The sequence below is a fragment of the Hakea prostrata genome, chromosome 2 (genome assembly GCF_041222555.1).
Source record: "Hakea prostrata isolate BN-2017 chromosome 2, UWA_Hpros_2, whole genome shotgun sequence".
NCBI classification, from domain to species: domain Eukaryota; kingdom Viridiplantae; phylum Streptophyta; class Magnoliopsida; order Proteales; family Proteaceae; genus Hakea; species Hakea prostrata.
This window is the reverse complement of record NC_142601.1, coordinates 51,769,476-51,792,938: the sequence shown is the minus strand read 5'-3', so window position 1 is coordinate 51,792,938 and position 23,463 is coordinate 51,769,476. Positions and strand designations below refer to the sequence as shown.

General features: G+C 38.5%; 1 protein-coding gene and 1 long non-coding RNA gene across 2 annotated transcripts in view; one reads left to right on the top strand and one right to left on the bottom strand.

The window, feature by feature from the left end:
- Nucleotides 1–13,213, top strand: part of SRD2 (snRNA activating complex family protein) — a gene marked incomplete at its 5' end in the record, with an annotated part of 29,559 nt that extends 16,346 nt beyond the window's left edge. The window contains 1 exon segment of the mRNA XM_089144981.1: nucleotides 12,600–13,213. Within this exon segment, the coding sequence (XP_089001107.1) occupies nucleotides 12,600–12,881 (282 nt within the window).
- Nucleotides 13,193–21,724, bottom strand: LOC149024772 (uncharacterized). The gene is made up of 3 exons (XR_016171670.1): nucleotides 21,252–21,724; nucleotides 18,813–19,014; nucleotides 13,193–15,419 (listed from the first exon to the last, which is right to left on the bottom strand). It is a non-coding gene; the product is annotated as an uncharacterized LOC149024772 (long non-coding RNA).
- Nucleotides 21,725–23,463: the final 1,739 nt, after the last annotated feature.

Genomic DNA, 23,463 nt, shown 5'->3' with positions numbered 1-23,463 from the left:
CCAATGAACCAAACAAGTCACACTTTGGGATTTTATGGACAAGTTTGCTTTTTCAAACTTTTTCCCACCCCACCTTTATTCCAACAAACAAATGGTGCCTAAGAGTATTGTTGATTCAGTTGAAGAAGGATCTTGAGGGTGGACCTAGATCTAGGGCTTGCACCAACCAACTAAACCCTAGATCTTGGTTCACACCAGGTTGTTTGCCTGTCCTGACTCAAGTAATCCATCATCAATACCCGATTGGTGTCCTCTATCTATACTCTAATGGGATCTTCTTTGTCACGTATGTGGTTGATATCAATTGGTTTGACATCTAGGTCATCCCTTCTTTCTCCAATTATAAATTTTTCATCTTCAATTTCATGTTGTAATGCATGTACTCTAACTTCTCCACTTTTGCATAATTGAGGCCATTGCGGAGTTTTGTATATATCAAGCTAAACATACCCCAGTTACATTCACAACCAGTTAAGGATGCCATAATTGATTACATTTGAATTGTACTCTTCCTCATTTGGAGCACTACCCCATAGTTGAACCACCGATGAGCTGCACAATTTTAATAATTCCAATATTAAAATTTGAACTTTATGATAATATTGAAGTTGATAATTACTATATTAAACAATTAATTATTATACATAACTTAGTAGGTCAAATAATGGACCCAACGTGGTTAGCCATTTCGATTGGGAATATCTCCTAAATTTATTTTGAATGAGCAAATGAATTCATTAACCAAAGTCCCGAAAGGGGGAGAAAAGATTGTACAAGGGAGGAAGGGGGGGTTACAACCTACATTCGGCAAAAGAGAATAGCCAAAACCCTAGGAAACAACAATAGTCCTGTTCCTTGGGGAACCCAGAACAGGGGGATGGAGAAGGGACTGTGACAAGTGGAAACCTCAAAGCAAATGGCTTTCCAAATCAAGACAAGGAATCTCGAGTTGGAGGTCCAATCTCCTACTAATCCAATCTCACCATGAGTAAGAGTTTGAAGCATTAAACACCAACCTACCTACCAAGTCACAAGTTGAAGTTTCTGCTAAGTGCCTCAATAGCCAAACCACCTAGACAACCCAAGGGGGTGTTTGGAGTGGGGCCAAATGCAATTAATAGCTATCAACCACAAGGAGTAGGAGTAGGAGAAGGGGCTAAAAAAGAAGAGATGGTCCACATTTTTGGGGTTGTTCCTACAAAGGATGCAATTGGGGTCAACATTGAGGTGTTTATGATTGAGGAATGACTGGGTGATAAGGCAAAGGTTAAAGGCTCTCCAGGTGGTTAGGGCATGTCGGGGAATGTGGCTTTTAAATCAAACCAAGGATGCCAAACAATTGAAGGTGAGGGGGAGCGGATACAGTTCCATGCTGAAGAGTTGGAGAAGGGGCCTTGGGGGTAGGATAGCTAAGTAATACGATTATGGCTGGCGGAGTGGAAGGAAGATTGGACCAAACCTAAGTGAGAGTTGGAGGGGAGGGAGGGGGCAAGGGTTACCAGAGATGAATTCTGAATGGAGGTTGAGCTTAGGGATATGGGAGGCATAGACTTGGCAGGGACGTAAGAGAGAGTAGAGAATAACCTATGGATGCTAGTGGTAAAGCCAAAAGCGAGTGGTGGCACAATCAGCAACCTAGGTGGAGAAGGCAAGGAGGGCAAGGGGTCTAAGAGGAGAAGTTTTTTTCAAATCCACGAGGGATTGAGTGGGAGGGAGACTGTCAACTAGAGTCATTATGTAGTAAGTAGAAATATACCTAGTTGACCCTGATAGGTGTATTAAAACATTAATTAGCTATTCAAAATGCTTTAATACAACGTATGGCTCTATTTTTCCATACTTAGACATTTCATAATACATAATGCACTTTAGCCCTTCCAGGAAAGCTGTGGTATTCGCAACATCCATCTCAAGTCTATTGACTGCTCCATGTTAGGTTTCCACCAAATCGGTTTATACCCTATAGTGCCTATAGGGTAGGTATAATGAATATCCGGATTTAAGTGATATACTGTTGATTATAGTAATTGATATTAGGACTTTACTAGTAAATATTCAGTGTTGAAATGATAACTTCAGTAACATGTTCGAAGTTATATCGAACCAACATCCTTCTCATTGAGCTTTTATAAATTTCTAAAACTTAGTGTTTCTTGTTAGGTTGTTATCATGCATCTTCTTCTTAACTACAATGATGCATGGTTGTCAAGGCGACCAAAGTAGTTGGGGCTTCGGCTAGACGATTAGGCGGCAAAGCAGCGCCTAGGCGGCAATAAGGCGACCAAAGTGATTGAGTCAAAATTTTTCAATACAACTACTTTTCAGTACAACTACATTCTATAATAAGCTAAAACAAGTATTCAATAATCACATTCATCCCAAAAATAGATTTCATTATTCCGATTTTCAAGTCATTGTCCATTTAGTGATTCATTGATTTTCAATGTTGAGTATGGCTCATGCTTCACATTCTGTTGCCGACGGACACGGGGGTCCCTAAAGCCTGTAAGGGTAAGGGTGTCAATTGGTACGGTTTCAGTAATTCGGTACGGTACTAAGTATAGTTGTCAAGGCATCGCCTAAGTGTCGCCTAGGTGTCCGGGCACCTTCGGAACGCCTCAAATTGGTGTCGCCTCATTTTCAGGCAATAAGGTGACCGCCTTGGGGTATATGAGGCATCGCCTCAAGAGCCTCGAACGCCTTATACCCCAAGGCATCCGCTTTTTTTTTCTTTTTTAAATCACATGAAAGATGCCAAATCGAAGGCATATATTGAATTACTTATTAGATTCCAATTGTAAAGTATCTATTGTTTGAACTTATATGCATATTTATAATGACACTAAATGTGATCAAATGTTAAAATAAAAATTAAAAAAACAAACAAAATCGAAAAAGAATAAGTTCTTGACTCGAGTCTCACACTCTCACTCTCACTCTAATCCTTAATCTTTTTCTCTTCCTCTCTTCTTCTCCTCCATTCCCGCGACAACACTCTGGCAAGCCGCGCGACAGATGACTTCTTCTCTTCCTTTCTTCCCGCGACTTTTTATTTAGGACCTACTATGTGTGGTTTGTAGTATGTTAGATGACTTGAGGTAGGCTAATATTAGTTTCTTTCTTTTTTTCTTTTTCTTTTTTAAATTTATTTATTTATCATATAAGATATGATAGATTTATAATGAATTGGAGTGAATGAGATGTACACTAAAAATTTCACTTAAAACGCCCCAACCGCCTCAAAAGCGCCTCAGAGGGCGCCTCATCGACTCATTGCCTCAACTAGCCTAAACCGCCTCGCATCGCCTCATCGCCGTGACAACTACTACTAACTTTGAATACTGAAAACCAGAACTGTACCGTACCGAATTTACACGGTACGGTATGGTTTCGGTATTTGCAAAAACGGTTCAATACGGTTTTGGTATTAAATCGGTGCGAGAAAACGGTTTAAACACAATATCTAGTGCAGTACAATTTTGGTACAAACGAACCCATGCCACTTTTATTATTAGTTCATTAAGATCCTAATGAAATTGCAATCAAACAATCGATAGAATCTAACATTAGCAAAGACAAAACAAGTGAATCTAATTAATAGAGACAAAGCAAATAAATCTAAGAAGAGAAGTGAAGGACGAAACGACAAACTGAAACAGGGAATTAGGGATTGGGAAAAGGTAAAGTGTTTAATTGTAAAATTACATTTATATCCCTTAATTTGGTATGGTATTAATTCGATACGGTTTTGGTACATACTGATGGTATGAGCACCTAAAACTGGAACCGTACCGAATTTCAAATGGTGTGGTACGGTGCGGTTTTAGACGGCGCGGTTCGGTATGGTTAAACGGTTTTGGTACACAATTGACACCCTTATGTAGAGGTCCTAAGTCACTTTTGGCCTCGGAGTTCCTTTGTAGTTTGGGCCTCGATTCCGAAATGACGAACTATTAAATTTATAAGCAGTTTAGTAAAATAAATTTGGGTAATTTTCATCTGGACCCCCTGAGGTTTGGTCCATGTCATTTTTAGTCCAAATAAATGGACACTTTGCATCTACCTCCCTTGAGGTATCCAATAAGATTAACTAAGGACAAATTGTGATTTTTATGACGAAAATACTCTTATGTCTATTCTACCATAAGATTTGCATCATGTATTCACAATTAAATCCAACCGTAAAAATCAAAAGATTGGGGGTATTTGCTCCATTAAGCTCTCCATCAACTACGCAATTACAAACAGATGAAACGTACGATACGCCACCGGTATACCTTCCCTTCATTCGCCGTGAACTTCTACGCGGACGGTGACGGAAGATTTTGTCTTATTTTCTCCGGCGACGCGAGGAGGAGAAGGAGAGACAGAGGGAGAGGGAGACGGAGAGGGAGTGCAGGAAGAAGGTAAAGCACAAGGCGTCATAAACAGAGTACTCTCTTTCTCTTTCGTCTGTAGATTCTCCACATCGATTACGATTGAGACCATTTCCACCGACGGCTCTTCTTGGGTAATCTCAAAACACTCCCCAAGAGAAACCCTCTTCTTCTTGATGGTGTTGGGTTCCTCTCTGCCGAAGAAGATTCCTTTGACTCCAAATCCTCTTTGTCCTCTTCTTTGATGGTGAATAGAAGCCTTGATTGCCCGTACAAAACATGCCATTACTAGGGTATTCTCGAGTCTCGTTCTCTGGTTCTCTGGTTCTTTGAATTTGAATTCAAGCGAGGGGACAACAAGGTTTCAGATTTTCTAGGGTCAGGAAATTTCCAGAAAATTGTTGCACGGAAGGGAGAAGAAAGGGAAAGCGGCTGGGGAGGCTTTAGGGTTTGGGCATTGTTACTTGACGAGGGAGCGAACAAATAATGCTACTGCAACTTTACAATCACACAGGGGCTGCCGCAGGGTTTCCTCCTCTGGAAGCCTTACCTCAACCCCTTTGAACCTCCTTGGTATATTGTTGGCTATACCTCTCAGCAAATTTTATTAATGGATTATCATTTTCTTCCTACTCCGCCGTGGAAGTTGTTGGATCTGCCGTGGGCTCAATGCGGGACTGTTTTTTCCAGCAGAAGAAGTATACTTGCTCCTTCTAAGAGCAGCTACTATTGGCGGCGGCAGTGGCAGCGGCGGTGGTGGTGGTCGTCGTATGAGGTCCCCCTGAATCGTCAGACTCTACGGTGGCATTCTGCCGTCAAGATCTTCGCCTGCACCAGAGAACATGGAAGATGCAAATACCCCCATTCTTTTGATTTTCACCGTTGGATTTAACTATAAAGCTATGATGCAAATCTTACGGGTAGAATAGACACGAGGGTATTTTCGTCACAAAAATTACAATTTGTCCTTAATTGATCTTATTGGATACCTCAGGGGAGGCAGATGCAAACTATCCATTTATTTGGACTAAAAATGACATGGACCAAACCTCAGGGGGTCCAGATGAAAATTACCCAATAAATTTTGATTTAAAAAATAAAATTAAGGAAAAAAAAATATTATGTACAAATATAAAAAAGGCGTTTGCTTTAGCGTATAGGCGGTAATAAGGCTCACAAGGCGACAAAGCGGTAGCGCCCAAAGTACGAAATCTCGACGAGATTTCGCTTGTTGCCAAAACTAGCGAATCGGCAAAATCTCGCGATTTTCGTTTTCCCAAATCCCAATTCCCTATTATCCCATCGTGTCAACTATCACGCAACCCCACCCACTTTTAAAAGAGAAGAAATTTCTGCTCTCTTCAAATTTCCCATTATCCCATCCTGTTAATCACGTAACCCATCCACTTTGAAAAGAGAAGAAATTTCTTCTCTCATCAAACTTATCCCATCCTATCAGCTGTCACGCAACCCACCCACTTTGAAAAGAGAAGAAATTTCTTCTCTCTTGAAACATCAGAGCGGTTTTAAAAGGAATAAAAAGAGGAGAAACATTGAGAGCGTGGTGGTTTCGGCGAAGATTCAGGTCTCTCATCTCTGCGTGTGCAATGTTTCCTCATCTAACGATGGGCGTTTCTTTGCCATCGAGTGGTAGTTCCAGCGAAGATTCAAAGCTAAGAGAAGAGAAGATCAACGGAAGATGGAAGGGTTTCAATTTCAGGGTGTATTTCGCACCTTTTAAAACGAGATTTTGTTCTTGGGGGTTTGAGTTGCGAGTTTGATTTTTCACACCTTGGGACTTGGGTTTGAGTTGTAGAGTTGCAGAGGATCGGCAAATATCGGAAGAGGCGGGATGTGGTTGGATTTTTCGTTTCTTTGAATTGCAGGGTTGCAAACGGAAGAATATCCGACTATAATAGCCAGTATTTCTATTGTTCGCTGAAAAATCCTGATTTTCTGGCTAATTTTAGAAATTTCGTTTTCGGTGCCAATTTCGTATCACTGAGTGTCGAACTAGGCGAATTTCGCCATATTTAGGTCGAAATTCTCCAAAATGTTTTACCTTGGGTCTGACCAGCTACCTAATCACCATATTGCACTTGATGGCCTTCGTTCTTTAAAGGAAGGTCTACTTCAAATATTTAAGACCTTGCCAGTTTTGGGAAAGGTACCGACTTATATAGTTATACTGATACCTTATCAACTTTATAGGGAGGTTGATGGGGTTAAGGAGAAAACAATGGGTAACTAGTGTAGGCCACCATTGGATGGTTGTCAAAGCGTCCGCCTAGGCGGCAAGGCGGTTTTTCAACCGCTTAATTGATGTGCTGTTTTTTTTTACCGCTTTTTCACCTAGGCGCTACCAAGGTAAAACATTTCGGCTAATTTCTCCCGAAATATGGTGAAATTCACCCAGTTTGACACTCAGTGATACAAAACTGGCACTAAAAACGAAATTTCTAAAGTTCACCAAAAAATCGGCAATTTTTTGGCAAACCAGCGAAATAGTGGCTAATATCACCGGATATTCTTCCGTTTGCAACCCTACAATTCAAAGAAACGAAAAATCCAACCACATCCCACCTCTCCCGATATTTACCGATCCTATGCAACTCTGTAACTCAAACCCCAGCAGCAAAATCTAGTTTTAGAAGGTGCAAAATACACCTTGAAATTGAAACCCTTCCATCTTCCGTTGTTCTTCTCTTCTCTCAGCTTTGAATCTTTGCCGGAACCACCACTCGATGGCAGAACAACGTCCGTCGTTAGGTGAGGAAACACCGCACCCGCAAAGATGAGAGACCTGAATCTTCGCCGAAACCACTGCCTCTCTTAATGTTTCTCCTCTTATTCCTTTTAAAACCGCACTAGAGTTTGAAGAGAGAAAAAATTTCTTCTCTTTTCAAAAAGGGTGGGGTTGCGTGACAGTTGACAAGATGGGATAAGTTTGAAGAGAGAAGAAATTTCTTCTCTTTTGAAAGTGGGTGGGGTTGCGTGACTAACAAGATGGGATAATGGGAAATTTGAAGAGAGCAGAATTTTTTCTCTTTTGAAAGTGGGTGGGGTTGTGTGACAGCTGACATGATGGGATAATAGGAAATTGGGAAAACGAAAATCACGAGATTTTGCCAATTCGCTAGTTTCGGTAACCAGCGAAATGCGACTTTGGTCAGACCTCAATAAGCCTCCACTTGTAGGCTTCCCTTATCATTGCCAAAACGCAACTGCAATTTTAAATGGAGTTGGTATTTTGGCATCTTTGTGGCATCAACAATTACGTCTGGGCTTGAGGATTTCTTCGATATGTTTGAATATCAAGTCTATATAATTTGTCGGACAAAGTGTCCGAAAATTAATCTTTCCTCTTTGACATAAGCATATGGATGGCTATCTTGAAATTTGTTGCATTTAACACTCTGTATGATTCTCTTACCTCATCTCCTCCACAACTGTATTCATTAACTTGTACATACATGTTACATCTTTAATCACTAAACGCGTTGATGGAATTATGGAAGATTGAGTGGCCATCACAAATAATATATTGATGACGGACAATCTCATTAGTCCACTCCACTCATTGCTCACGATAGTTGCTTTATATAGGGGCCACTTCTACTTGAATCTTTCAATGTACTAATTTATCTCTCCACTATATCATTCGGTGAGGCATTGGCCTACAATGCCAATTCTCCTTTATGATGACCTTAAATTGAGGATCTGTGGCTGTGTGAGCTGAATCATGGTAGTGTGGAACCATCTAGAGATTCCTCTGCGTATCTTTTCACTCTAGCGTATTTGGTTGGAAGCTTTCTTCTGTCCCTTATTGAGCTTTATTATGGATGTCTGGGCTCTTCTTTCCTTACCTTTGGCTTTGTCATTCTTAGCAATCACTCAAAACATTTCTGTAACACTAATGCTCTACTAAGTCCAAATAGGCTTCTTAACCTTGCTCTTACCTATAAAAGGATGCCATGAAAAACCAACAACAGCTTGCTTAATCAGGGCCCAACATTGTGGTGAAGCAGAGTAAATTCTTCTCAACTACTCATTTTCTAATCTTGCAACATTGTGGGTTTGCTTCATTTCATGACTTGTGCATTTCCTATGCCAACTTTGGATCCTCTTCTTCTTTCATGACCATTTATGATTTTCAAGATCCTCAACCAAGTTTTCTGTCAGCCTTTCCTCATCACCTTTGCCTTATCAGATCTACCTTGAAATCCCTCAGATTTTATTGCATTCTCCTACTTAACTCCGCAAGGCACTTTTTACACTTGGTGACATTTGAAAACACTTCTACCATGTGCTGTTTCTGCATAATTATTCCACCTCCACAATGGAGAGTGTCACAACAATTGCACATGGTTTGTAGTCTGTTATTCCTTATTTTTTTCTAACCATATTTCCACCAAATGTCTCTCTCCTGTTGTGGCATCTTTCTGAACCCCGAAGATAAGTACATTAGAATCATAAAAAACAGTCATATAAGACATAATTATATTTCATGTATTGCAGGTACATATCATCTTACACTGAAGAATTGTGCATCAATTATTTGAAAAAAAAATAGTTTCCAATATTTTCATCTCTTTTTTTCCCCAGCAAATAAAAAACAAGAAGAAAAACATGATAACCTTATTCCCAACTAAATGGAGATCACATGGATCCTTGATCTTCAACCGACTCCCTTTAAAATTTTACATGATACAAGGCCTAAGCTAAACCCTTGGCTCCTCCAATACAGCATGATAAAGACTAATAGTTTAACCCTTGGTAATAGGCCCTCTTCCCCCCCCCCCCTTCTTTTTCGTTGTTCTCTAACTTATTCTCCACTCCTCTTTCTTTCTCTGTGATAAAATCCTTAATGGTGGGGGACAAAATAGAGAAGAAAGAAGGATAAAGAAGGTAGGGGAAATCTCAGAAGAATCAGTATTGAAGAAGGGGAAGAAGGAGAAGAACACTCATAAGAAGAGCAGAGGGAAGGGGGGCTGCAAACGCCCAATGCTTCATTTTTTCTATTCTAGAAGTCTTCCTTTATTGCAATGTAAGAGCCTATTTATAGCTTGGCTAAAGCTTTATAAGAAATAGAAACTTGCTAAACTAAATAGAAACTAATATCCTAGTAACTAGTGACAATAGAATCTTATAAATATTGGTACTAATTAATAGAAACTACTAGGCTTTATATTTCAGCCACATGTATGAATGACTAAAGTAGAAACTTAACTAAGGTAGAAACTAACGAAATAGAAACTTAACTAAGGTCCTAAATCTCCAAGAATAAAATCTTCATAAAATCTGATTTTGGGCCCCACAAAATCCTCTATGATTTTCACTAGTGATTCTCTTTCAATACGGTGGGTAGAGAATCAAACCCTTATAATATTTGTTATGGGGCAAGAGCACCCTTTTACAATCTTTGTTCACAAGCAAGAGCACCCTCTACAATCTTTGTTAATGGGCAAGAGCACCTTTAACCAATTCTAGTCTACCTAGACTTAGAATTGAAAATAACCAAATACAATAGATGGAAGAATATTACCTAACAAGGGGTGTGATACTTTATCCCTGGTGTGAGTGTGATGCAATTAGTTGTACACCCAAATAGAGATGATATGCACCACCAATGACCTTCCAACAAAAGCCTTCAATCACCTCAAGCTTTGCTCCAATGAGTTTGCTTAAACATCTTAGTATGCTTTTTTAAGGTGGAGTAAGGGTGAGAGGCAAAACAAGTGATTTCTTGTAATTTGAGAGCTTGAGAGTATTTGGGGAATAGGTGATCAATTGGCAAGGTTCAAGCTCTCAAATTTGGGCTTATATAGATGGCCATTGAATGCATTAGCCCAACCCCCAGTGGATAGAAAACGAGCAAATTTGAATATAGACGGATTGCTGTGTGACTCAGATGGAGCTTTGTCTCATTTAAAATAGAGCCGTTAAAAATAGCCATTGGGGCATTTTTAGATAGATGAAACTCCATTTCATCCAAAAGTTTGTTTGAGCTTCTGTGACCAGATGGAGCTCTGTCTGAAGCCCAGAAACATAGTTAAGGGACTTTAAGGGTTTTCAAGATCTTCTAACCAACCCTATGTCTTCATACACACTCTTAACATGTCCTAAGTCAATCTAATGACATTATACACATGGTTTTGATGCAAATGAGAACAATAACATTTGTATGTGCAAGGATGTGTCCTAGGCCCTAATTAGCTAAGTCTTTTTGCTTGAGTTTGAGTTGATATTCTTGAATCTTCGTATACTCCCTTCTTTATGCTCACGTTGACTTAGACTTCATATCCATCTTAGCTTGGTTTTGTCCTTGACTTGGGCATCCGGCGTTGAGTTGGATTTAGTCTACTTGCTCTCATATTGAATTAGCTATACACAACTCAATATAGTCATTAGGAATTCATGTTTGTTATCATCAAAACTAATGGAGATTGATATGGCAATGCTGGCATGGCATTCCTCAACAATAGCTTCACTTAGCGTGTGACTCATTGATTTTTTAGGGTAAGGCTAGAATTCAAAAAAAGGACATGCCTATAGTACGAACTAATAACTATAGAAGTAATAACCACCTGATTGCTTGATATTATCTGGATCCAAGGAGGCAGTCATTATAGGATGTATTGATCATATCATTGTAACAAATGGAAAAGCTTTTTGCATCAAGAGAAACTCAAATCTAATTATGGCTTTTGAAGCAAAAACAAAGGGATGTGGATAAATGGAAGGGTGAGAGAAAGAGAGTAGGAGGTTGATCCCTATCATCTTGATTTGGTTCTACTCCGTCTCTCTTTTTAGCAACACCAGGTCGAGTTCTCCTATCCGTGTCAAATAGATCATGCTGAGCAAAATTTTCTTCATGTAGAACCTGCTTGATTTAGATTGGGAAAATTGTACAGGTTTTATGGATACATGTGCTATTGCTTGAATCCGTAGTCAATCCTATTTCCGATAGGAGCAATTGACAATTGAATCACATTTTTCCCATTATTTTTGTATCCATAATAGTGTGAACAGAAGGCCCAGCTCCAAGTTGTTTAGAAATAGTGGCATTGAGTTTCTCGATCCTAAGCCTTAGGATTAGTCAGTTCTATTTCTCAATGGGGGCTAGGAAAGGGGTATAACTCAGTGGTGGAGTGTCACCTTGATGTGGTGGAAGTCATCAGTTTGAGCCTGATTTCCAAACCCATTGTAAATTTTTATATTTTGACTTGTGCACTTTCCGTGGTCGAATGAGAATGGATAAGAGGCTCGTGGGAATCATCACATGGGCTGTGGCTGTCCTGTCCCATCATCAATTCCTATCCAGCATTGGGTTGTTTAATTTCAAGCTCAGGCTGAGTCTAGTATCTCTGATTTCATCCCTCCCGGAGGAAATCCACCCTCTCCGCCCCCCCCCCCAAAAAAAAAAAAAAAAAGAAAAAAGAAGCTTTATTGGTAAGCCAGCCATTTGGTAATAGGTCTCTCCCTCTGGACGAAGGGACATAGAGACAAGGTGAACCAAACATCTTTTCATCAGCCAGGTTAGGGAGAGATAAGAAGCAGCCTTTTACCAGGTGGTATATGTTCTCTCCCAGTTTTTTTTTCTTCCAAAAGGTTGACGTAGCCAACTCCAATAGAACATAGACTGTTACAAGTGAGGGCCTAAACTGACTTGACTTTCATGAGAAAGTGAATCTTTCTAGTTTAGCTGGACCATTGTTGAAGTAACTTTGAATCCTTGTTCATTCATAGTTGCAAGGGACAATTGCCTAAGAATAATTGATTCTACTTATTGAAGAAGCTCAGTTACTAGCTTTTGTTTCTGGCTGTTTCAATGCCTGGTTCTATTACAATATTAACTGATTGCATTGGCAATTTTAAGCACTGTTGCCACTACTGTTGTTGATAGTAATGAAGCAAGATCTACTTGTAGTACTTCTATCTTTTATATATGTTATTTTCTTTTCATTGTCCAATTTTTTGGTTCAATGTCATGTTTAGCATGTTTATTTGTGCTGTCTGTATTTCTCTTGAACTTCCACGTTCATGGTTTGTCACAGTTTACAACATTGATTACTTTAGTTCAGTGACATTTTTATGATAAACCGATTCAAACAATTAACATTATGAAGTTGTATTGTGGTCAACTCCGTATTTCACACATGTTTCCAGAGAGTTTTTATTTTCTATTTTATTTGTGAACATTTCCTTGTCATTTGGATACAGGGAGATTGCAAGCATGCCATCATAATTAGAGACATGAGATTAATTCACCCAGAAGATGTACAAAACCGGTTAGCTTATCCAGTTCTCAAATTTCAACTGAAATGCCGTCCTCATAAATGTTCAGTATGCAAGATCTATTTAGCTACAAAGGTGACAGTGGATGACAAGTGGGCCCAGGAGAACCCATGCTATTTCTGTGATAGCTGCTATTATCTTCAGCACTACGATGAGGATGGGAAGTTGTTATATGAATTCACCGTGTATGATTATCAACCCGAATAATTATACAGACTACTTGAATATGTAAATCACTTCCCCGAATAATTATACAGACTATTTGAATATGTAAATCGCTTCCCCGAATAATTGTTAGAGTTAATAGTGTTCTTCTATACAATGAAATCTCTTGATTATATCCCATGTTGTATTTTTCAATTCTCGACATCGAGTCAAAATGCTTCAATTTTTCCCCCTGCAGATGGAAGCATTTAAATGATTTGGCTTAATAACCGGAGACAGGAGGCCATCTTTAACTGTTCTGCATTTGAGAACAGTTAGTGGCACAAGCTGGCTTGAGGTTAGTGATGTAAACCTAGGCACCAAGAAGTTTTGAGTTCAAGGCATTGTTCTATTTCTTATCTATCTTAGAATTTAGATGCAACTCAACCCCGTGGGTAAAAGAAGATTACATGATCGAACATAAGTTTGACTCATCAACGCCTGCAACCTCTTTAATTGCACCCACCCTTACAAACTTGTTCTTACTTTCTTCAAATGTGGAAAAATTACACATCTCACCAAACAATGTAATGAGGTGAGTGGTTTTGATCTATCTATGTGCATGGAAATTCCACAATGTGCCCTGGGATCCTCAGATTTCTTTTAGGACTCATGACCGAACCCATTGAATGTGGTGTTTCTAGGGTTCACTCAACAAAAAACTAGGAGATTATGTATACTCTCCCAACAGTGGATCTCGTTAGTAACTTGATGATGAAACTAATAGATCGGAGCTGGTACAAGAAACCAGTGGGGAGGGTAGTGGTGGTGGTGGTGATGGTGTTAAACTGTTGAATTTAGGTTTCAATACAGCACCACCCCTAAATCTGGAGGATGAGTTAGTCTAAGCAATGAAGAAAAGGAAAGGGTGAAGGAAAACAATCGGTGGAGGCAATGCAAGCTTCCATCCCATTAAACAATATGGAAATCATGCAAGGGGTGGGAGGTGATGATATTGATAACCCAGTTATTGTTGACTAGTAGATTCCCTGAAATTGTACCCCTCCTTGACCCAGTTGATGCCCTGAATCTCAGCCAGGACTTTATTGCAGTCCTTTTCTCATCCAAAGGAATCAATTGGGTACTTATCATCTTATATGCACCTCCCACCTATTCTAATAGGAAATCTACAACACTCTTATGTTTTGCTGGGAGATTTCAATGAGGTTCTAAGGGCTAAAGACAAGTTGGGGTGCCAATAGAAGGCTTCTCTATCTCTCCCTATCTTCAGCAACTTTTTTCTAACTTTTTTCTTCAGGAATTCTCTGGCCTAGGGGCTTATTTCACATGGTCTATTAAGCAACAACCATCTAATTTAGTGAAGGAGAAGCTAGACCATGTTTTTGCTTGTCCCTTATGGATGACAATGTACCCAAATGCTACTCTCAAAACCTTGCCCATGATGGCCTTTGACCACAACCCCATCCTCTTATGCTCCGAACCACCTCAGACCCATGGAAGGAAACTATTTCATTTCTAAAATGCATGGTACTAACACCCGGATTTTTTGGACTCTATCAAGTAAGCTTGACCATAGGGTAATGAATCTCCTTTGCTCGGGAACATTGACAACCTCTTTCACAACTTATCTTCTGAGATTGAAGTGCTACATAATTGCTCAGGGCCAAACCAAGACTTGATCCATCAAAAAAGAAAGACTCTACCGTGGGCTTTGATGGCAAAAGAACAGTTTTGATTCCAAAAATCCAGGAAAAAATATATCAGTGATGGTGATAGGAATACCAAATACTACCACCTAGCCTCAAAGATTCATTGCTATCGTAGAAAGATTGAAAACCTAGAACATGTTGGTCACATTATTAAAAGACCTGTTGAAATTGCAAAGGAGTTGGCTAATTTCATGCAGGGACTCTATACCTCTTCCAAACCTTTTGACCCAGACTTCTTGAGGGACTTTTACGGTTTTACCCCCTTGGGGCAGAATGAAATTCCAGCAGAGATTTCCAACCCACCTGCCATAGAGAAAATCAAAGATGCCTTATCTGCTATGGTTCCAATGTAATTGAATCTAATTTCTTTAGATCCAAAAAAAAAAAAAAAAAAGTTTATATATTTTTTACATTTTCTCAATAAAAAAATAAAATAAAAAAGAGCGTTACTGAAAGAAAGAACATGGGTGGCGGAAATAGAAGAGCAAATCTGCTCACCACTCCATCTCATATTATTTTTCAATGACACTTTCTGAGTCCCCACCAGTTACCAATATCGATCCAAAACAATTCAGTTCAGCTAAAGGTGTAAGTTTTACCTTAATAGCTAGAATTTACCAGTCCAGTTCATGAAAAAAAGGGAAATAGCAAGCACATCTGAAAAAATAACAAGCAACGTTCCTCAGGATTTGTCCGCGTCACAATGTTTGAACAGTTCTTAAATTCCAAAATATCTGTCAATTGATACCATCGAGGGTTGGCTACTATATTTGTGCATCCCCATTGAAGGGGTGGCTACTATATATGTGCATCCCGGTGCTGATCTGAAAGCAAATATCCAGAAAATTTTTCCTTCCATATTCTTACATTTCTGTAATGACAAAGAAAAGAAGGTGATAACATGTCAGATTTGATGGAGTCAGAAACATACTTTGAGGAAGAAAGGAACCAAGCTTCTGTACAACAAACAACCATATATAACAAATTAACAATGTAGTCATCTTCTTTGTTTATTTATGCATTTACTTTTTCTTGGGGTGAGGAGGGAGCAACCAGAATCATAAGTTACTCCCAGCAACAAAACAGAAACCACTCCCCCCCCCCCCCAAACATACACACACACAATGAGGGGGAATAAAAGTTACCAGTTATGTTTCTGCTCTCACACTTCTGAGCAAAGACCAATATCACCACATTAAAGGCACACTGATGCAGCCAACTACATGAGCATTATTCAATAGGGTATGGGCTTCTTTTGTTTATTCGGCTGGGTTTTGGACATACTATGTTTTTTTTAACTTTATGATAGAGTTACTATGTTTTTTTTTAACTTTATGATAGAGTTGATAGATAAGTATTTTGCAGTTCAATGTTTTGATTTTTTTCTGTAGTATAATTATTTGTACTTGGCACGTTGGTCAAGATCTCTTCTATTTCTTACTTCTAATACAATGAACGAATTATTGTTCAGTGCATTCCTAATGATTAGGATAACACCCGTAATATGATAAAGGATTAGAGTTCATCTGTTTCCGCTCGAAAACTAGCACATTCTGCTTTTCTGTTTTATGATAGCTCTAGTGTTAGAAAGCCAGGTTTACCTTCAAATTAGGACTGAAGAAAGATCTATGTAAGATGAACTCATCAATTGACCAAAGAACTAAAGAAGCAGCAGAAGAGTAAACAGGGAGGAAGGAATCATTTTTCTGTTTGTAAGCCATTAAATAACAACATTAGGAAATTCTATCAAATGAGGACTGAAGAAAGGGCAAAAAAGAAGGTAGACTTGAGAAGGCTACAACGAAATGAACCTGAGGAGCATATCGAGTATTCTTATAGTTTGGGGGATTTAATCACTAATAGGATCAAAACATAATACATAACTAAGTTAGAGTATCTCAACATTTGCCCGACTTTGTAATGTTTTGGAAGTGAATCCATGATTCACTGAAACTGGACCTGACTTAGTTGGATTATTTTTTCAACTTGAATTAGTTTCCATTTCACCAAGGTCCATATCTATTCAATCATTTTCAAACTATGCAATTTTGTCATTACATGTCCCAACAGCCGTGGTAGTTATAAATTTGGGCATAAGCTTAGATTGAGGATGCTTTATGAACTAAAATGGCAATAACCAATCAGGGTTATTTCTGTATCAGTTCAGTAAAAAGTTGAGATATTCAGTGGTACAAATGACAAAACCACTGATCATTTTACAGTTCTCAAACTTGAGGTTCTAGTCCATGTTTTCTATTCTAAAACTTCTAATACAATCTTTATTTCTTAAAATATTTAGCCTTGATAGGTACAAACAATAAGGGAATTATATTCACTACATGACTCACTCCCCCCCCCCGCGGAACCCCAACCCCAACATAGTTCTTACACTAATCACCACACCATTGTACAGATTTTTGATTATGTCCACAACACTTCTCTTCCCTAATACTTGCCAGATTGACAAAGGCTGGGCTCTGTTATTAGCCTATTCTAGGTCAATAAGGCAATCTCTTAATCATTCCAATGGTCTCCTAAGAAAATAGCTTATATTGTGGATATATCCCTGACAGACACCAAATTGGTTCTCCAAATTAGTAGTTTCTTTTGTCTCAGGTAAATTCAACAACCCATTACCATAATTTCACTGTATGATCTAGCTCTATGCCTCTATAGTCTATATCTATTGCAGCTCTCAATATCATCCTGACTTCTATAAATTGTAACCACAATAATTCTTCTCCATTCCTCTGTCATTTTCTTTGTGCTCATAATCTTACAGAACAACTTTGTTCCTCTTACGGACTCGTATTGGGACCTCGTTTGGGCTTTTGGTGCCTCGCCTACTTTTAGCCTCCATAAAGACTCATACTTCAAACACCCTAATATTTCTTTTACATATCTATGATATGCAGTGTCCTGATGGGAAATGCAATCTCCAAGAAACTATCATGTTAATACATCTAAGATGGTAGTAATATTTACTATTCCATTCCCTAATTTTAGCAATGTTGTATATAGATTTATCCCCTTTCCTTAGTGCTTATGTGTTATTCAGATCTTTAAATTTCTTTTTGCCTTTCTCTTTTCACTATCTTAATAACTTCAATTGTAACAAATATATATCCCTTCAGACAATCTACATCTTGCTACATATTAAAACTAGCTTTCTTAGGTTTAATAGTTGTTTGAGTCTTATTATCTCTCACCATCTAATCTTCCTAGAGGAATGATGATTTCTTTCTGATTCCCCAGCAAAATTGGATTTCCCTTTTTTGATAAACTTTATCAATAAATGATTTCGAGGCATCTTTCTTTAAACTCCATTAGTTTATTCTAGGGCAAATAAGCTCACTTTTCTTAGGGTTCTAGTGAGGTACATACCCATGGCTGCTAAGATATGTTGTGTGGCTATGCTCTGCTTTGCCATATGACCTTATAGTCCTTATTAACAATATGGCAGACCTTCTAGTTAGGAAGAAATATATTTGGCTATTATGATGCCCATTTTTAAAAGGCAACTAAGTGCTCCTTTATTTCCATACTTTTATAGTGGATAAACTATACGCTATATATAATGTGAGAGAGAGAGAGAGAGAGAAAGAACTGGGATCCCCTCCTCACTCCTCTCTCCAATACCATATCCTCCACGTAAACCTTCACAGCCTCTATGATCTTTCCCAACATGTCCATTTAGATCATTTCACCTTGCATTGATTCATACATATGTTCCACCAACCATACTTTGGATGCAAGTACAACTTATGTTGACAACCTTTCTCGAACACAAGCTTGATAGATATAATCCCATCTTCAAATCTTTTCACATCCACCATGTCATTGTTTAAATCTTTATCCACTACTTGGCCACTCCAGATCTATTACTTTTATCTACCACGTACAATTGTTAAGTTCGTTTCTTGGACTTCTTGACCTTCAATCTAGTCTCTTGAATAGTTGAATGCAAACTATGCAAATCTTTCTCCTCATAAAATCTGTCAATTCACACTTCGTTTTTGCAATTTCTTTTTCTATTTTCACTTTTATATAGTACAAGTACAGGCAGTATTGTATGCAGAAAGTTCACATGGAAGTTTGCACACACATTAAAAAAAATTCTCAATAACACAGAAAATACCCCAAAACCAACTAAAAGAAAAAAATCTCATTATTTCCTTAAATAGGGGGAAAAACCTATCTTTAACTAAGATACTAAATGATACCCACTTAGGAATGTTTTCAAGAACAAAGCCTGAAAATGTACCTGGTTTCTCCTTGTTCTTCTGAGAGTTCTTTGTAGATTTCTTGAGTTGCCCCCTCCATGTATCAATGAATAGGTGATTGTATTTTTCCAATATTCTCTTTTTTTCTTCTGGTAACCCCAGCAGCTCATATGCATCTGCCACTTTCTGCACAATTGCTTTATCTGGAGGTTTACGGTCAAATGCTTCAAGGCCCTTGAAGAGCTAGCAAATCCAGATGAAATAGCAATATGAACAGAAGTCAGTTACAAGATGTGGAATGGACACTAGACTGAGTAAACAAGCTTAGTGCTAACCACATGCAATCATAATACCATGGTAGTAATGTCTTTTACCCATGAGCAAGGAACAATAAATTAGACAAAAAGAAAGGAAAAACTACCACATCAGTGGTCGTCAAGCAAGAGGGGACTGCCTATCCCAAAAAAAAATGTAGATAATAGTTATCAACCAAGGGAAAACACCCTTCCCAAATTAAGGGGTCAATATGAGCCATAGTAACAAATGGACAACTAACACAAAGAGCGCATACCTACTGTACAAGGCTCCTGCCACCACGGGTCTAGGGAGGCCAGGGAGGGTCATAACATACACAAGCTTACCACAGCATGTAAAGGCTGTTTCCTGATTTTAACCCATGACAACTAGGTCACAACAATGCAAGCTTATCAGTGCACGAGGTCTGCCTCATAATAGTCAACTAACACAATCCACAGAAAAGGAAGGAAAAAGAATAAACAATTATAAAGGCAGTAACCAGAATCTTATCCAAGCACTTCTATTATGACTGTAGAAATAAACAACCAAGTCCTCAGCAACTAACAGACCATAATCTAGCTCTTTTTCCTTGATAATTATGCCAAACATTTTCAAAACAAAAGTAATATATCAGAGTAAACTCCACAAAAGAAGCTCAAGGATATCCCTTATATGGGTAGCATTTTTAGGGTGTGGCTGAGAGTTAAATTGAACCAGGGTTTAGGTCTAGAGATTGGAGATGAATTGCATAAGAAAACAGGAATTTTTAAGACCTAGGGAACATATGGATTAGCAACTAACAATAGGACAGAGGCCTAAGGCTTGGTGCGATTCTGCAGGAAGATTCCTCAACCTTCTTGAATGTTTTTAACCATTGATTCACATTATTTTGCCGAAAGATTGTAACACAGATAACCAAGAATCATTGATATTCAAATAATAAAATATCCAAGAAAACATTACCATAAAGCCCTATCGGTGAGCTGAGAATTGAACATCCGTTCGTCGATTTTCCCATATTTCTCTATATTCTAGAAACATGATGGCGGGCGCCGCCCGCTCCCCCCCCCCCCCTTCTCGCCCCCCCCCCGCGTCTTTCTTCTTCCCTTTCCCCTCGTTCCTTCCCCTCCTCTCCCCCTCTTCTCTTCAGGGGGGGGGGGGGGTTTTCCCCCCCCCGGCGTTTTCCCCTTTTTTTGGATGTTCAATTCTCAGCTCCTTTCATTGAAGACATGGTGAATAGATTTGGATTAGTTTCTGAAGGAATCGAGAAGGCTTGGGGATGTTGACGGCAAAATCGATGGCATTGGCAACTCTTAGGGCGTTTCACATTCTGTTTCTCTAGAATACAGAAAAGTAATTGAGCATATTGCTGTCGTCATCCCCAGCTTAGCTGAACAACGGAAAAGTCTTAATCTAGGGCCGGGAAGAAAGCTCTGCTTCTAGCCATACTGCTTCTAGCCCATATTGAGGGTGGCTTTATGGTAATGTTTTCTTGACTATTTTATGTTTTCCGGTTCAGCAGGTTCCGACTTCATTCTCGTTCTCGTGTTCTCGCTGTGTAAAAGTGAAGGCAGGTGTATGATCTCAACGGCAGCTGCGTATAAGGGTGTTTAGAGCTTCATCACCAGCAACGAAATAGACTGCAGCTGCCTCGGAGATATCAGGCTTCGTCATGGCTTCCTTTCCATGGTATCCATTTGCAGCAGGGTGTGAACCCGGCAGAGGCCGACTCCGATGAATCTGCAACGTGAGGCGTATCAAGCAGGAGTTTTCGATCAAGATGAATAAATGCTACCGTTCCGACGAAACGAAATTGCAACCTGATATCTCGCTCGTTTAGAAACCCATTACCTTCAATGGCATCAGTTGTACGTAGTTTAAATTTGTGATCTCGGGAACAGGAGAACTCATGATTAGCCAGAAACTAATGATCGAAGACCTCGAGAGGTAGATAACAGGTAACTTGAAGAAGATATTCTTGAATTTGCAGAGCAATCTTGAATGAAGAATATCTAAGTTGCGGAACTGTACGGCTATAGAACAAGATAAATAATGAAACTAAAGATCTGATAATTCTCGCACCCAGAACAGTCGGAAATCTGAAGTATCAGGACCGAAACACCCAGAAGAAGGAAAGCAGCCCAAGCTAATGGAAACCAAAGAAACAGAGGAAGGTTTCCAACCTTTGGAGAGTTCGATCAATCGGAATCCTTTTCTTCTGCGCCAATGCCACCCGCTAAGCCCAACAGCCTTCTTGACCACACCTTGAAGACCAACTGGAACGGATTTCGTCCGATTGTTTCCATTTACAATCACTTTAGTGTGACGAGGAAGCACAGAAAGTTCCTCAACAATCGTCGTTTTCTTCAGAGCTTTCTCTGAAATCTGGGCCCTAAACGAAATTAGGGTGTTTTCTTCTTCAAACTGCTACTGCTTCTTCTTCTTCAACTACCTGTTCTTCTTCTCCAAGATGCACAGCTTCGATCGAAATCAGGTGTAACAACAAAAACGCTGGAACGATTTGGATTCTTGTTCAACTTGCTGCTTTTTTGCTTCTTCTCCAAGATGATATCACGAAATGAGGTTTGGCTGAACGAGTACGGATCTGCGACCCGTCGGGGGAGCACAAAGTGCTCCCCGACGGCTTACCACCACAAAAAACAGGGGCAGGTGGTGATGGGAGGGTTTTTTTTTTTTTTTTTTTAATATTTTTAGTGGTGGGGCTTATTTTTTTTTTTTTTTTGAAAACCCGTCGGGAATCACAGACGGATGATGATCCGGATTCTTTTCAAAAGATTTTAAAAATTGTATATTTTGATTTCAAAATTTGAAATCGTATATACTGTTTGGATTGTATATAAAACGTATCCCTTTGAAATCGTATATACTGTTTTTGATTATATATAAAACGTATCCCTCTCAATTGAGTCGAACCGCCCAAACCCCGACCGTTGGGTTATGTTAGACCAAACTGAATACCAAAACCCATGCTTTAACAACTTTTAAGATTATTTTAATAAAAATATAAAGCGAGCCGTAGATCGGACGGTTCGCTTAACCGTCAAGCGGATTAATTGCGCTTAACTATAGCAAAATTGCTGTCTTTTGGCGCATCAGTGCTGCGGTTTTAAATATATTATCTTAGGAGTTAGGACATGATTGTCTAATTATTTGTTTAAGTGAGAAAAAAATTGAAAAATACTTAAATTGTTTATCTTTGCCTTCCTCTCTTCCCTCCCACCCCAAAATCGATACAGTTTTGAAAGTAATAGAGGAATTTTAAAAATATAGTAACTGTTGAGTTATTTATTTGTATTTCTTACAATAGAGGTTTGGTTGATATAAAGTGTGAACATAATACAGTAAATTTCAAGGACGTAAATTTAATAGGCCGTAAACTTAGCATGTATATGTAACTTACTTTGCTTTTTAAATTATTGAAAGACGTGTTTCCTAACAAAACCAAAGAATTATTTCCAGTTTTCTATTGTTCTCTATCGTTTTTAAAAAACGAACCAATCAATTTTCATGTGTAAGAAGGCTTTTTGCAAAACAATTTTGGTTATGTTTCGTCATTCTCAAAATAAAAAAGAAATTTCATTGGAAACAAGAAACAATTATGCTTAATTTGAATTTCCTTCACACATGATTCAACTCCTTCCCATTCTCACAAAATACAAAATATTAAAGATGTTAAAGAAGGGATAATTACTTATTTTGCCCAAACTATAGTTTAATCACGAGTTTATCCTTGTAGTTTTTTGTACTATTAATCTAAGCTTAGACTCTACTTGAAATCATTGATACCCCTACTATTAAGCACTAATAGTTAATTGATGACAGCGCATCTTTACATTTGTTAGAATCCCCAAAATAATCCTAAAATTTGTTACTATTTATTCATCTCATCGGATCCAACTCTTGGAAATCCAAAATGACAAGAATATAAGGGCATAAAATTAGATTTCATATAGGTTTTCTAAATGAAAATAATTTTGTCTTTTGGCTTCGTAACTCTAATGAAGGGTAAAATAGATATTACAAATCCAACCTTAATTGCCTCTTAACACTATTAAAAGTTAGGGGGTAACAGAACTTTCATAAAAAAATAGGGTTCTATTAGTAATTAAGTTATACAATAAGGAGGCAATACTACTTATCTTTTTTATTTTTATGTATTTTAAATATTAAAGTATGATTTGGTGTATTTGACTTTTTTTTTTTTTTTTTTTTTAGATTTATTTTACAAGGTATTAATGTCATCTTTTGTCACAAAAATCATTATCGAGAACATAAATTACCAAACACCAATTTATTCCGCAATCATTTTGAAAGGTTCTAAGCACAAGTTTTACCTAACAGTTCAAAACTATGCTCAAACCAATGTTCTTTGAT